This window comes from Abramis brama (genome assembly GCF_963993115.1).
Source record: "Abramis brama genome assembly, chromosome: 1".
In the NCBI taxonomy this organism is placed as follows: Eukaryota; Metazoa; Chordata; class Actinopteri; order Cypriniformes; family Leuciscidae; genus Abramis; species Abramis brama.
The window spans coordinates 70686724-70702201 of NC_139963.1; the positions used below are offsets into that span (position 1 = coordinate 70686724).

A 15478-nucleotide genomic window follows, 5' to 3' on the forward strand; every position below is an offset into this window, starting at 1 on the left:
ATGCGAGGGGGAGGAGTAGTTTACACCTTAGATTACAATGTCCCACCCACTCTGCATAATGACTCTGCATAATTAGCCATTCATTCAGGTGTGACACTGACTGAGCCACAATGCAAGGACAAAATATATATTTTGAAGAAGACTTATATTGACCATTTAAGATTTTGCTTACATCTATCTTGTAAATATGTTTTGCTATTTTATTAAAAAGGTTACAATTACAACAATAATTACAATTTCAGCAATATTTCTGCAAAAAAGTACTCTTTCTTTGTAAAAAAAAAAAAAAAGATTATAGGCCTACATTTTATCATATGTATTCATTAGTTTGAATATAGCCAACATTGGAACATCTTAGTCTATGACTTTATTTTTGATAAAATAGTATTTTATATATATAGCAGAAAAGCTTATTTGATGTGACAGTATATTCTACAGTAAAAACTGTACCCAAATCTAGTCAACAAAATGTTGTCTTTCATACTTCGCCTGACTGTAACGTTGTTTTTATGAAATATTAGGGCATAGCCTATAAATGTTAATTTGCAGTTTAATACGTTGCTTATACAAATAAATTTTATTTCAACATATTTCAGTCGATTTTTACTCATCTCAGTAGGCTATAGCAAAGCAGTTTATTCTTTCACACACAGACGCGCGATTCATATTTAGGCTAAACAGTCTTTACAAATATGTACCCTTCATTCATCTCACAGAAACGCGATTCATATTTAGGCTAAACAGTCTTTACAAATATGTACCAGTAAAAACATCCAGTATGCGGTAGTCCTGTGGGCGAAAATGCCTTGTTGATGCTAGAGGTCAGAGGAGAATGGGCCGACTGATTCAAGCTGATAGAAGAGCAACTTTGACTGAAATAACCACTCGTTACAACCGAGGTATGCAGCAAAGCATTTGTGAAGCCACAACACGCACAACCTTGAGGCGGATGGGCTACAACAGCAGAAGACCCCACCGGGTACCACTCATCTCCACTACAAATAGGAAAAAGAGGCTACAATTTGCACGAGCTCACCAAAATTGGACAGTTGAAGACTGGAAAAATGTTGCCTGGTCTGATGAGTCTCGATTTCTGTTGAGACATTCAGATGGTAGAGTCAGAATTTGGTGTAAACAGAATGAGAATATGGATCCATCATGCCTTGTTACCACTGTGCAGGCTGGTGGTGGTGGTGTAATGGTGTGGGGGATGTTTTCTTGGCACACTTTAGGCCCCTTAGTGCCAATTGGGCATCGTTTAAATGCCATGGCCTACCTGAGCATTGTTTCTGACCATGTCCATCCCTTTATGACCACCCATCCTCTGATGGCTACTTCCAGCAGGATAATGCACCATGTCACAAAGCTCAAATCATTTCAAATTGGTTTCTTGAACATGACAATGAGTTCACTGTACTAAAATGGCCCCCCACAGTCACCAGATCTCAACCCAATAGAGCATATTTGGGATGTGGTGGAACGGGAGCTTCGTGCCCTGGATGTGCATCCCACAAATCTCCATCAACTGCAAGATGCTATCCTATCAATATGGGCCAACATTTCTAAAGAATGCTTTCAGCACCTTGTTGAATCAATGCCACGTAGAATCAAGGCAGTTCTGAAGGCGAAAGGGGGTCAAACACAGTATTAGTATGGTGTTCCTAATAATCCTTTAGGTGAGTGTACAATACTGCCATATTTTGACACCAACTTTGAGATTGATATTTATTTTATTAAAAACGTTTTAATTATTTTAATCAATGTTTTAATCATTCTCATTCACAGTTCCATGCTGGTGGAATGCTCTCCCCACCCTCATCCGGAATGCAGAATCCCTGACAACATTCAAAAGACAGCTGGAAACTCTTCTCTTCCCTGAGCACTTAACCTCATAAAATAAATAAATAATAATAATTCCTTTTCCTTTATATCCTCGCTTATCGGGCTTATGCAACTCTGAACAATGCCTGAACTTCGTATTTTGAGCACTTCTTGCTTTGTTTTTTGTAGTAGTAGTAGTAGTAGTACTCTTCACGATGACTCGCTTAATTTAGTCCTAATTTGTAAGTCGCTTTGGACAAAAGCATCTGCTAAATGACTAAATGTAAATGTAATTATTAATGGCCGTTCACACTAGACTTTTCCTTGAACTGGACTTCCATTATTGCGCATGTGAAAGTGGGACACCAGAAAGACAAGCTCAAGTGAATCTTACAAAGCACTAAATGGTTTAACTCCGCAAATACTTGAGCGAGCTCTTAACGCACTATAGTCCTTCACGTCTATTGTGATCTCAAAATTCCGGCCAATTGATAATACCTAGAATATCAAAATCGACTGCTGGCGGTAGATCCTTTTCCTATTTAGCGCCAAAACTTTGGAACAGTCTTCCTTACCATTGTCCGGGAGGCAGACACACTCTGTCAGTTCAAAGCTAGATTAAAGACACATCTATTTGACCTAGCATTCACATAATACATTATAGACTTCTATAATTCAATGTTAGGCTGCATAGATTAGGTCAGCTGGAACCGGGAACACTTCCCATAAATCCTGATGTACTCGTTACATCATGAGAAAAATGGCATCTACGCTAATTTTAGTGTCTTTGTTTATCCTGAGGTTTTCCCGCAGCCTGCCGGATCCAGGCCGTATCCAGATCTGATGAAGGACCTTCGCCTGGACCCGATGACAACGCAGTGCTGAAGTGCCAACTAGTCTCTCCCTATGGAGGATCCCTTTACCACTCTACAGATAAAGCGTTTTCGGGAAATTCGTTTCACGTACCTAAGTAACAAAATAAAATAAAATAAAATTCTGTATCAAAATTTTATAAGGCACCAGTACTTTGTTTAGGCTTGGTTTGTAGGGAATTCCAAACCTGCGTACATATATTCAAATGCACATAACTATAGAACCAATTCTTAATTGCATGTGAACGCCATCAGCGTTTATCACAGGTTCGCGTTTAAAGTCTGTGTAGAGAGAATGGTGTCGTGTTAGCGGCCCCTAATTTTACATATTTTTTGGCCCGCCACCACCCCCCCTCTTCGGAGGACAACTTTATTTTGAATAAAGCAAAATATATACATAATATGTTACAATACAGACAATAGATTTATATACAGTGCTTAACCATTCACCCAGTTTAGTGAGACCCTGGGTACATAAGGGGAGGGGGGATTATAGCACCACGTACAGAGTGTAACACGAAACATATAAGACACGACAATGTGACAGACAGACAACAGAGGGACAAGACAATTGACAAACACAAGAATGTATTATTATGTATTATTAGCAAATTCTGTTTGTTAATCTGAGTTGGTCATGATTAAGGTGTCTGAGGGGAAATGGGTTTGGAAACATGTTATGCATGAGTGTGGATAGTGTATGCCTGTGTGTATATATGAAGTGATAGCTGCAGTGGCAAAAGCAAAAGAGAAAGAGAAAAGGAAAATATATAAACTTAAAGAACGGAGGGGGGAGGGGGAGGAGGAGGTATGTGTCTGGTAATGTACACGGCTTGAAGTTATGTTTGTGTGGTATCAAGAAATGTCAAAAACGGGGACCAAGTGTCTTCAAAAGCTGATATTTGCTTCCTTCTGTTTGCATTGTGTTTCTCCATTAAATGTGTTCTGAAATTAAGTTTGTCCAGTGATTGATGTGTCAAGATTTCTTTGATTTCCAGTTTTGGAGGACTACTTTCTTAGCGACAGCTAGAGAGATGAGTAACGGATTCCTGTATTTTTGCGGGATATGGATTTCGGAAAAGTCGCCTATGAGACAAAGTGTTGGTGAAGATGGGATTCTGTGGTTCAGGATGGTGGGCAGTGTCTCAGTGACTGTAATCCAAAAAGAGGGAACTGGTTGGCAGTGCCACATGGCGTGCAAATAGTCGTCTGTGCTACCTAAAGTGCATTGTGAACAAATATCGGTGTTGTGTAGGCCCATTTTGACCATTTTACTTTGGGTGATGTGTTCCCAGTACTCAGGGTTGGAAGAGACGGCCAGGTCGGTTTCCCACTTGGTTGTTGGGAGTGTTATTGTTGTGTTTTGGTTGGAAATCAATGTATATAGTTGGGAGGTTAATTTTTTGAAGTTATTCATTTTCATAATTTCTTCTATAAACTGAGAAGGTTGTATTTATTTTTGAACAAATCACCTGGAAGATTCATTTGTGTTTGGTTCGCCCTCAAACCTTACAGTTTATTAGTTCGGACCAATCATAGACAGCGCAGCGCCCCGAACTTGCCAGTCGCGGGCCGATCTCGATCACGCGGCGACACTGTTACTAGGAGATCCAGACTCTGGAGATTCAGTGAAGAAATCCATTGAATTCGCCTCAGAATTAATAACATCATCACTGCGAGTTCCAGTGAGAAACATTTCAATTCGACACAGAGTTCTGTTATAAACCATAGATATCAGATCAAACAGCGCTGAAGTGGAAACCAGGAGAAACATTTATAGAAGGCTTTCAGTCCACAAATCAGCAACCAAATCAGCAACCACGTTGGTCAATCCACATTCACCATGGATTTAGGCTAATGTTGTAACTCTAACCATAACTATGGTATTGTGACAGAAATAGTCAAACGCTATTTAAGTACTACACATCTTTTTCCAGCACTTATTTAAACACTTATTTAAAAATAATAAAATAAATAAATTACCATTGTAAACAGTAGAATGATTATTGGCTATTTTCACTCCCTAATTTAAATTATTTCACTCATTTAGCTTTTTAATGAACATTAAGACATTATGAATGATAATAATTAATGTCATCTACACCCTAAATTAAGCTTAGTGCTTTCCTGTTAGCCCCAGTGCCACCAGATACTCTCTGCAGAACTCAGTGGCTCCGGTGCTGCTGCCCTAAGGTGCTAGTCTGGAGCCTGTGAACCTAAAATAAAACTGCACATATCTGTATGTTAAGTCTATTTATTATTAAAGAATTAGTTATTTTGGGGAAAATTTGAATAATTGCATTGCAAGCTGATTTAAGGTGTGCCCCTAAATTTTCTGCTTGTGCTCCTAAAATTTTCAGTCAGGGGCTCCAGCGCTCCTAGTGAAAAAACGTTAGTCTGGAGCCCTGGCCAGAAAATTCTGTACCATTTCATAGTTGACCTGTTTATCTAAATGTGATGAAGTGCTTGAATGTTTCCAACATGAATGTTCTTCAGCATCATGAATGAATGAAGAATAAACACCAACCTCTTTGTTCTTCAGTATCTTCAGTGTGTTTCATTCTGCAGGGTTCTGGATCACTCCTGTTCTCACTGTCCTCTTTAAGTGTCAGTTTACAGCAGATCTGAAGACATCAGCATAATAAATGAGGTGAAAACAGGAACTATTGACATAATATAAAGAGTATTTTCAGCAGATCTGTTAATATTGATGAGCCTCAGACTATCAACACTTTATTCTGAGTGTTTGCTGTTAGAAACAATACTGTTATTTCTCACACTATGACATGGATCAATAACACAAAAACAATCACTAATGACACTCTTCATCAACCACTACTAGACCATTACTAGAAGTAATTACAGCAGCATAATATGTCCACATTAAGTTTGATCTTATGATAACTACATTCACCACTATAAAGTAGTTAGATCATTAAAAGAATAACATTTTATATGCACAGAAACTGAATATGATCATACAACTTTTACAAATAAAGAGCACCACAAGCAGGGGAGAGCCTGGACGATTGAAACGCGGGACGGATGAATCAATGAGATTTCCTTGAAAACCACTCACAAATTTCGTCAGCACGTACAGCACGCAATGCCTACCAGTCCCGCGAAAACATTTCTTCTTTACATCATGCCGTTTCAAAGTTAGAACCGGAAAGCTGTTTTTGTCGTGTCTTTTCTTCCTTAAGCAGTAATGACCACTGACGACTTGAATTAAAATAAACGAACTGATTACTGAATTTTTTTAACAGGATTAAACAGATACAGCGTACACACATGGAGTCAATCTCATTTCTCTTCTCTATCTTTTTCTATCTGCGCGCTCTTGCTCACTATGCATTATGGGTAGACTTTTCTTAAAGCTGAACAACCTTGTAAATGACAAAACTGTTTCTGTTATTATTAAAGATAATTAAACATTTCTATTCAAATTAATTCACAACAGTTTTTGAGTGTAGTTAGTGAATTATTTTGTGCAGTACTTTTTTTGACTGACAAGTTGTATTTATTGTTTCATGTGCCATTGTAATGATTAGGGCTGCACAATATATCGAAACATTATCGTTATCGCGATAATAGTACATGCGATAGCCGTATCGCATAGAGGTGCGTTAAATGAAATTTATTTTATGTGCCAAGCATTTGTGTATTGCATGCATAGGCTGTTTATCCAAATTTGACCAATCAGATGTGGCCTTACTATCTTTATACCCGCCTCCACAGTAGGTGTTATTATGCCATTGGCTAATCCTCCCCCAACATGGAAGAATTTCTCAAACGGCTCACCGAGGTTAGCATCCGCCAGCAACAAATAGTTGAGCACCTCACCACCCGCCAGGGCAGTGGTTCTCAACCTCTCCTGCAGGGACCTCCTGAAAGACCATGTTTCTGTTTTAACCCTGAAATGGCACACCTGATTCAATTAATGAGTAGTTATTAGAGTAGGAAGAGTGGGAGTTAGTCAATTAATCAATTAGTCAACTACTCATTAAGCCTTTAACTGAATCAGGTGTGCCATTTCAGGGTTAAAACAGAAACAACAACACGTTCCGCTGCCGAACCCCCGAGCACAAGCCGCCAAGTTGTTACAGAAGATGACCCCACACAATGACGTAAAGGCATACCTGATGTTTGAAGCCACGGCCACCAATGAAGGTTGGCAGCACGATGACTGGGCACAGGTTTTGGCCCCTCTCCTGACCGGTGAGGCGCAGCGCACATACTTTTCTCTCCCTGGCGCCACCGTCAGGCGCTGCGATGGCGTGAAGCGGGAAATTTTGGCCTGTCTGGGTTTGTCTCGGATATGCGCTGCTCTGTACTTCTTCGATTGGGAATATAAGCCCCGTCGGCCAGCCCGTGCCCAGGCTGCTGAACTCACGTGGTTCGCGCAGCACTGGCTGCTGGAGGGGGATCCAACAGTCAGTCAGGTGGCGGAACACATTGTCATCGACCGTCTGCTTTGTGCTCTTCCCCGTTCGCACCGACAGGCTGTCGGTATGAGGAACCCAAGTACCACCCTGGAACTCGTTAAGGCCATCGAGTTGGCAGATGCTGCCCTACAGTGGGAGGCAGGGGAGCGAACGCCGCCGTTTCCTCAGAGGGTGGCCCTGGAGCAACGCATGCCGAAGTGCGCTCAGCGGCAAATAGACAGGTCAGTGGCCCCCTCACCGCGGGACGAGCCCATGCCAACGGAGGCCCCCGCACCTCCTGCACGAACCTGGCTGGCTGACTGGCTGCATTGTTCACAGCAATCTACCAGTTGGAGCTCCAGAAGCCAGGTTATCGATGTCAGGGTTATCGATCCAGCGGTCTTTCTTAATTCAGCCCGTTTAATACCGGGTTTTGGAACCCATCCCTAACTACAACACATCCTTTATTGTGTAATATCAGTTTTTTTAGTTTAAGGGCAAAACAGGTTTAACTGGCAGGAGGCACTGTCGGGACGGTTGAAACAAGTGTTAAACCTGGTCATAGGAAAACTCATTTTCTTCATAATAACAGGCTATTCAACTAGCAAACACGCAATATGACTTAAGGACGAATGTAAGAAAATTAATTGTAAACGGATTTGTCTGTCTACTTCAAAATAGCCTATTATGGCTCGTTTCCACTGAGCGGTACGGTACAGTACAGTACGGTTTGGTAAACCATGATCCGGCTATCGTTTCTATCACCAACAGTACCCTTACTTGATAGGCGTGGTGTTTGCCGGAAAGAAGCGATCAACGTCATTTTCGCGCGAATAAGAAAGCCATAGTAAACAACAATGGATGACATACAGCAGATCTTGTTCTTGCTTCTCGACATGTTTGTCACAAGAAGACAAGCGACGACATTAGGCGTTTCTCAATACCAAGTAAGCAAAGTTCGGACTTGCCAAGTCCGTCTCAGGAGAATGACTCCAGAGGACGCGAGTCCGGTAATTCTGCGTCACTCAGCTCGCTCTGCTACTCCGGCTTTCTTTGTATACATTTTTGGCAACAATAAAATGAAATGTGTTATAAAACACCACTCTGCCTCTTTTCGTGTTCATTTAAATAAATTTGAAACATTATAGGCACACAAATGTGGTTCAAGCAACGCGTATTGATTATATTCACTGTATAGCATTAGCCTTTTTATAACAAAACAAAATAAAAACACACCCCTGTTATTCCAGGCAATATGTGCATTTACAAATGTTGCAATAAACAACATTATAGTGATAATCTTTAAAAAAAATTAGAAAACTCAACCCTAATTTCAGTTTTATCACAAGAAGTACAAGTAAAATATTCAAGAAGCTATAGGCCTACAATAAGAAATAAAGCAAACAATTCAGTCAAATACAAATTCAGCGCTCTAGTCTAACGTTACAACGGTAAAGTTAAATAGCCAAAATATTTGAAACTTCACTTAGCCCTCAGCCGAAACGATTGGTCAGGGAACGAATTATAGATTCACGAGACCAAAGATCGCCCGTTAGATATAGACAAGACGCATTATTTCTCATGTATAACCACTACAGAGACGTCAGAGACAGAGGCAAACGTCAGAACGACTAGCCGAGGAAAGGCTGTTCCAGGTGGGGAACATGAGCGCCGAGCGCCCGGTGATCGGCTGGAATGGATCTCATAACCTGGATCAAATTTTCATAAATATTTATAAATAAACCACATATTTGAGCTTTAAACAACTACATTCTCACCTGAAAAACTCGTAAAACTACATTTCGTGACAATAACAGTAGTATTATATTTCCACTGTATATTAAAAAATGTCACTTCTAATGTTGTCATTCCCCTTGTAGCACGCGCAAGTGACGGTACTCTGTCAACCAATCAACGCTCTGCAGTGAGTCTAGCTCCACCCTTTAGTACCGTTCCACTGTGCTAGACACTCCAACGAAAGGGTACCTAAAAATTGGTACGGTATGGCATTTTGGTACGATTCACAACTTTTGACAGTGGATACGCAAATAATTGCTTACCGTACTGTACTGTACCGTACCGCTCAGTGGAAACGAGCCATTAGAAAGATTACGCACAATGCAGACGGACATTTGTTCTGGTTGGTATAGTCTAACAAAGATATCAATAGCAAGATTAGTTTTAACATTATGTGACCATTGTATATCGACATGATGAAAATATTCATTCAAAATCATTCGTGCATTAATGCTAGGGCTGGGACGGTTACCGCATTACCGCAATACCGCGGTCACGTGACGCCTACCGCGGGTCTGAGCTTGTCACCGTCATCACCGCAAAAAAAAAGAAAAAAAAAAAGAAAAAAATAAACACTGGCCTTCACATGTGTTCACGTTGTCTAATGACATGGATTCATTGATTCTAATGACATGGATTGTGTCTAATAACATTGTGTCTTGCATGGATTCAAGGTTTTCTAAACAAAACTTATCATCAATAGATGGAGCAAATCCGACCTTTCGCAAGTACGTAAGTTGTTCCATGACACATAATAACATTCCATTCGTAGGCTATTGACTATAACCCCTTATTTACACTCTGTGGCGTGTTACGGCTGCGACGCGGCTACCGGAGCTGATCGCGCCCACTCTAGTCAATGCTTGTGTTTACAACAGCCACGACGCGGCGCGTTTCAGAAGCGTCTCTCCGCGCCGCTTCGATAAAGATAGGCGCCTAGTCTATTTTCGACGGACACCGCGTCCAAGCCGCACCGTAAATAAAAAAAAAAAGTAAAAGGACCTCAGCTTTTAATTGCACGTGCTTATTTAACACAATTCTCTCACGTGAAGACCGCATTTGTCAACCCTTGCGAGTCGCGGCAAGTGCACACTCACAGCACCAGAGAGTAATCTTGACGGCACTTGCAAGAAAATGGATAAGTAGACTACATAATCAAATTCACAAATATTACACCATTTAAACATTAAAAATACATAGGCTACTGAGTTACTAAAACAATATTTGTCAAAGAATACACTTGTATGTTCACAGTTTGAACGTTCTGGTTTCCATTTGTTTAATATCAAGATCTGAGGTGAATTATCCATTGTTGCTTTTACAGCTACAAAGCTGGAGCACTAAATGATATTCAAAGTCACATTGCATGCTTTTAACATTAAATAAAGCACATAAACAGTACCTGAGATTATCATTGTCATACTTTGTTTGTTGTTCCAGCCGCGACGTCGCAGAAAAAAAAACTGGGGGAGGGTGGGGAGGGTGGGGAGGGTGGGGAGGGGGGTTGAGGTTTAAAGCGGTTTACCGCAATACCGCGGGAATTTCTTGCTTTTCAACCGCGGTAAGAAAAAATCCATACCGTCCCAGCCCTAATTAATGCTGCATAATTATTATACCTGAGAATGCTTTGACGCGTTTCCACAGTGCACAATGCTTAAGGGGACGTCTGCCAATTCCACCAACTGCGGTAAACGTAGCCTATAATTTGTATTATTTAAAATTACTTTTAACATTTAAAAACAGACGTTTTCAAATTCCAAAGTTTGCAGAAGGTTCCTAATGACAATACTGACTTAGGCTACAGCTTTCCTTGTAGCCTTGAGTGTTTTACAGAGTGAATTAACTTGTCTAAGAAAATTATTCATAAAACGTATAAATATCAGTTGAGCCTGTTTACTTTCTTCACTGACACAGATGAAAATGAAAAGACTAAGTTCAGCTTTAGGAGGGGAAGAAATAGGCCAGGATAAGAAGACGGAGAGAAAAAGAAATATGTAGATGAGGAGAGAGCAGGTATTGACAAATAATCTAATGACAAGGTTTTAAAGCTAGCCTATTTCTTATATTTTTTGGCCTTCAAAAGTCCTAAATTGCACATGTAGATCAGAGAAATCCAAATTTTCTTGGGGGAGCATGCCCCCGAAACCCCCTAACTACGCCTTGAGTCTTGTTGCCCAGGGCACAGGAAATTGTTAATCCGGCCCTGAGTGAAGGCGGTGTCCCTGCAAAGAAACCGAAGTACCACAGTGTTATGTGTTTGTACCAGTGTTAAACCCCCCCACGCGCCGAACGGTCCCCCGCACAAATCTCTCGGATTTTGAAAACCAAATGTTGACAGGTATGGCATAGGCCTATTGTTTATTCGGCGACAAAACAAAAATGTTAATGTGAACCTTTAACCCCCTGAGGTCGACGGTATCGCCGGCGATACCAGCTCGCTTTTTTTTTATCAGTGTAAAAGAAACTCATAAATACTCTGTTGACTTTGATTTTTCATAGGAGTTTCGTACATCAATCGATTCTGTTAAATGTGTATTATTTTTGTGTATACTCACAATAAAAACAAAGTGTGGTGCTTTTCGCCAAATAAAGAAAAATAAACACGAAGCGAGTTCTGCCTTCTCCCTGCCAGTGTAGTCCATTCTGAAGTTTTACTTAAAAGTCTTTTGTCTTTTCTTTTCGTGTTCGCATTTATGAGGAAAAAACAATATTACGTGACAGTTCTCCATTATGGACGCGAGCGCTCTAAAAAAAGCACTAAAAGACTTTCAAACTTTCACAGAGACCTCAAAACAGAAAGTACAAATACTTTCTTTAAAACGAATTTCGTTTTGTATCAATTGTATCTTAATTTTAATAATTTTTTCATTAACAAATTTCCTGGATTTAAAGAGCATCTTGCAGGTTAGAAGACCAACAAGTCAATGTATAGAAAAATAATGTAGGAACTAGATTTTCTTTAAAAAAAATTTATAAATACGCTACAGTGGCTTCTGGAGTCGTTTTTGTGAGAAAATTTTACTTCCGCATCTGAAAATGGGCGTGACGGGCGTGACGTAGCGCGAGGGAGAGCGGTCGATTCAAACAGGGAAAAATGGATGATAAATTGAAATACAAAAACTACTGAAAACACACTGACTCACGACCGCTCTTACTGAATACCAACCTACTCTGCACTGAGCTGCGGCAGAGCACAGCACACGTCTCCCTCGTGTGACGTAAAATGACGCGATGTTGAAAAAAAGCGGCTTGTACGAGCAGGCAAAGAAACGCTCACTTTATCTACTAAATTGGTGTCCTTATGTCGTTTTAAAACATTTTAAATCCTGCATTATCTTTTCATATGGTATTTTCATACACGGTTATATATTCATTTAGATTTATTTTTTACATGCAAGATGCTCTTTAAAGTAAATATAGGCTAGCAATCACAACATAAGGTGCTTGAACTTGAGATCATCATTAGTGGTCGACCGATATATCGCCGAGGCCGATATATCGGCCGATATTTGAAATTTTTTAGATATCGGCATCGGCCGATAAATCTTTCCGTTTGGCCGATATATTTCAAAACAGTTTGTGACGGTGCATTAGCGCTTTTTTCCACTGACGCGAACAGAGCGAGCGTGAATGAACTGAATACTCTCGCTTTGCTCCGCCCAGCACCGTAAAACAAGCCACTCAGAAGTGAAGCAGACATCTGACAGACACAGTAAATGACCATTCGCATTCGCTTTCTAACCTGACGCTACATTGTGTTACACACAAAAACACTCCGGCGTGCAGCAGAGTCTGTTCAAACAGTACCGTGATATGTCAGATCCACAGCCCAGCGGTAGCTCCAGTGGGGGTCACAGATGTGATATAAACAAAAATCCTGTGACTGGCTGTTCCTCAGATACGCGCGTTGTTCTCGGGTTACATTTAAACTAGACGCTGTTTTCCAATGGACTCGCGCGCACGGAAAATCTGGGTTGCGTGCATTACAGATCAGTGGTCGCGTGAGGTGGATGAGAGGAGAACACTATGTAATAATATTACGTTTGAAAATAAATCCTTGAAAATGTTATTCACTATCTACTGTATTTATTTATGCATGATTGGCGTAATATCGTGTGTAGTATACATTTTCATATGTTCATGACATGCAAATACATGTGACGGCTTGCAACGTTTTAAAGAAACAAACAAGCAAAACTAAACACATAAATCATTATTATTTAAATAAACTTGAAGTAAAACAACCTTAAAAAAGGTTGAACTATTTAAACTATTTTAAAGTAAATAGTGTAAATAAACTATGTGAGATTTATATTTAACTATGTTGTACATAAAATGTATGAAATCTCACATACTATTTTGTCATTAATTTATGAATATTGTTTAGATTGGTTCATTAATGATAAATGTTATTTGTAACCTGCAGTAAGCAGCAGTAATTATTTATGTGACTGAAAAAATGACTGTAAATATTAAAGCAGACAAGAAGTTGCACTAAAACTTTATTTATTGAAGTGTTACCTTACCTTTTTGTTTACATTTTAATTTCTTAGTAAATATTTTTTATTGCAAAAAGAATTTTGCATAAATAGTATGTACAATAAATGTTCATTTAGTTTCACCAATATTCTTTATGTCTCTCATTTACTGTATTCACATGTATTGTATCGGCCTCATATCGGCCAATCGGCCAGATTGCTTTCTCAATATCGGCATCGGCCATTAAAAATCCCATATCGGTCGACCACTAATCATCATGAACCAGACCGTAGCCTACTCGCCTCACATGTCTAAAAAATGTGAAATATATTTACAGAAAGCTGGTTCTAAACAAAACCATCCAAAACAAAAAACTATGTAGCCTAATAAATGTGCATTTCTCCGGTGCGTTCACTAGCCTACTGCGAAGATCGCGAGTCAATAGCCTATCGTCAACTTCATCTTTGCCAGAAGTTAATAAACAATTAAAATGTCTTATTGCAATATTTTACATATTCATAATCATTACTTTTGGTGGATCTTTGAGGCAGCTTTTTAGGTTTATGGTGTTTTGGAAAAGAGCTCTTCACGTACAAACACCGTTTCACCAAGGCACAGCAACCCTTCAGCACATCAGGTGTGAACTACTAAATATGCATGATCGTTTACGCCCCATCCGCATATTGGCTTTCCAAACTAGAAGTGTTTCACAAAACTTAAATCAATGTATCGTTTTATGTGAATGATTAGGCAGGATGATTTTCACATCATTTTGAAGAAAAAACTCTAGGCGAGGACTAGGGCTGCACGATGTGTCGTTTAAGCATCGATATCGCGATGTGCGTAGTTAATCCGTGATTCATTAACCGTACGGGCCAACTGCTCCCCGGCCCTTGACGCATGTGATTCGTGTTTTTAAGTCCTGTCAGTTTAACAGGGCGCAGAGAACGAGCAGAGCGAGAGCGAGAGAGCCCCGGCCGCGCGCGCGCTCACCTTCACCGTCTTCAAACAACACGAGCGCTGTCTTGCTCTCTCTCTCTCCCTCGCGCATATTAATCAAAATCAATTGACACGATGGTGTCAAAAAAACCAAAAAAACTATCCAGTGAGGAAATGTTTTCTTTGTTGACAAATCTTGTGCGATATCCTAAACTGCTGAGATAATTACACAACGCGTGCCGTAGACTACATGTCCGATTCGCGAACTAATGATTCCTTTTGAACCGATTCAATTTAATGAATGGTTTAAACAACTGACCTGTCCAACACTGAACTCACGAGACGTCTGAATTGGTGTATAAAAAATCTGTAACACTTTACAATAATGTTCTATTTATTAAACTATTTAACTACATTAGTTAACATTTACTATTAGTAAACTGCACTTCTACAACATTGTTAATTTCAACATTTAGGCTATAGCCTTATTGAAATCAAAAGTTGTACAGTACGTGTTAACATAGTTAATGCACTGTGAAGTAACATTACCAAACAATGAACAGCTGTATTTTTATAAACTAAGATAAACAAAGATTAATAAATACAGTAACTAAAGTATTGCTCATGGTAAGTTCATGTTAGTTATTAGATACATTAACTAATGTTAACAATTCAAACCATATCCTAAAGTTACAAACAAATCATTTACTCTAATTTAAATAATACTCTGATGTTTAAATCATTTAAAATGAGAATGTAAGTGTGCTTACCCCATTTTTGTTTGTAAGAAAAAATTTGATTAGATTTCATTTCATATCGCAATATATATTGCAGAAAAATAAAATATCGCAATGTCATTTTTTCCCAATATCGTGCAGCCCTAGCGAGGACATCCATTAGTCAAAAGTGTTATTGACACATATTTACTGTGTGTTTTGTGGCCTTATTTCAGAAACTTTAGTTTTTTGTTTTTTTCAATAACCATGCATAAACATTAGGCTATTCTCTCAAAAATGAAAACATATATACGTGGCTCACATATTATGGTAGCCCTGTTTGTGCTATATAGAGTGAATTTACACCTTTGCCATTAATATGTTTATAAGCAACTGAAAAAAGCACAAATGTCAGGGCATGTCAGAACAT

The 15478-nt window shown here is 39.4% G+C and overlaps 1 protein-coding gene across 2 annotated transcripts in view; it reads right to left on the reverse strand.

Moving 5' to 3' along the window:
* LOC311094478 (uncharacterized protein) overlaps positions 1 to 15478 on the reverse strand; it is a 32146-nt gene that overhangs the window by 15804 nt on the left and 864 nt on the right. For both annotated transcript variants that reach the window (XM_084132455.1, XM_084132454.1), the window contains exon 2: positions 5221 to 5317. In XM_084132455.1, coding sequence (XP_083988581.1) covers positions 5221 to 5317 — 97 coding nt within the window. The remainder of the gene's footprint in view (positions 1 to 5220; positions 5318 to 15478) is intronic.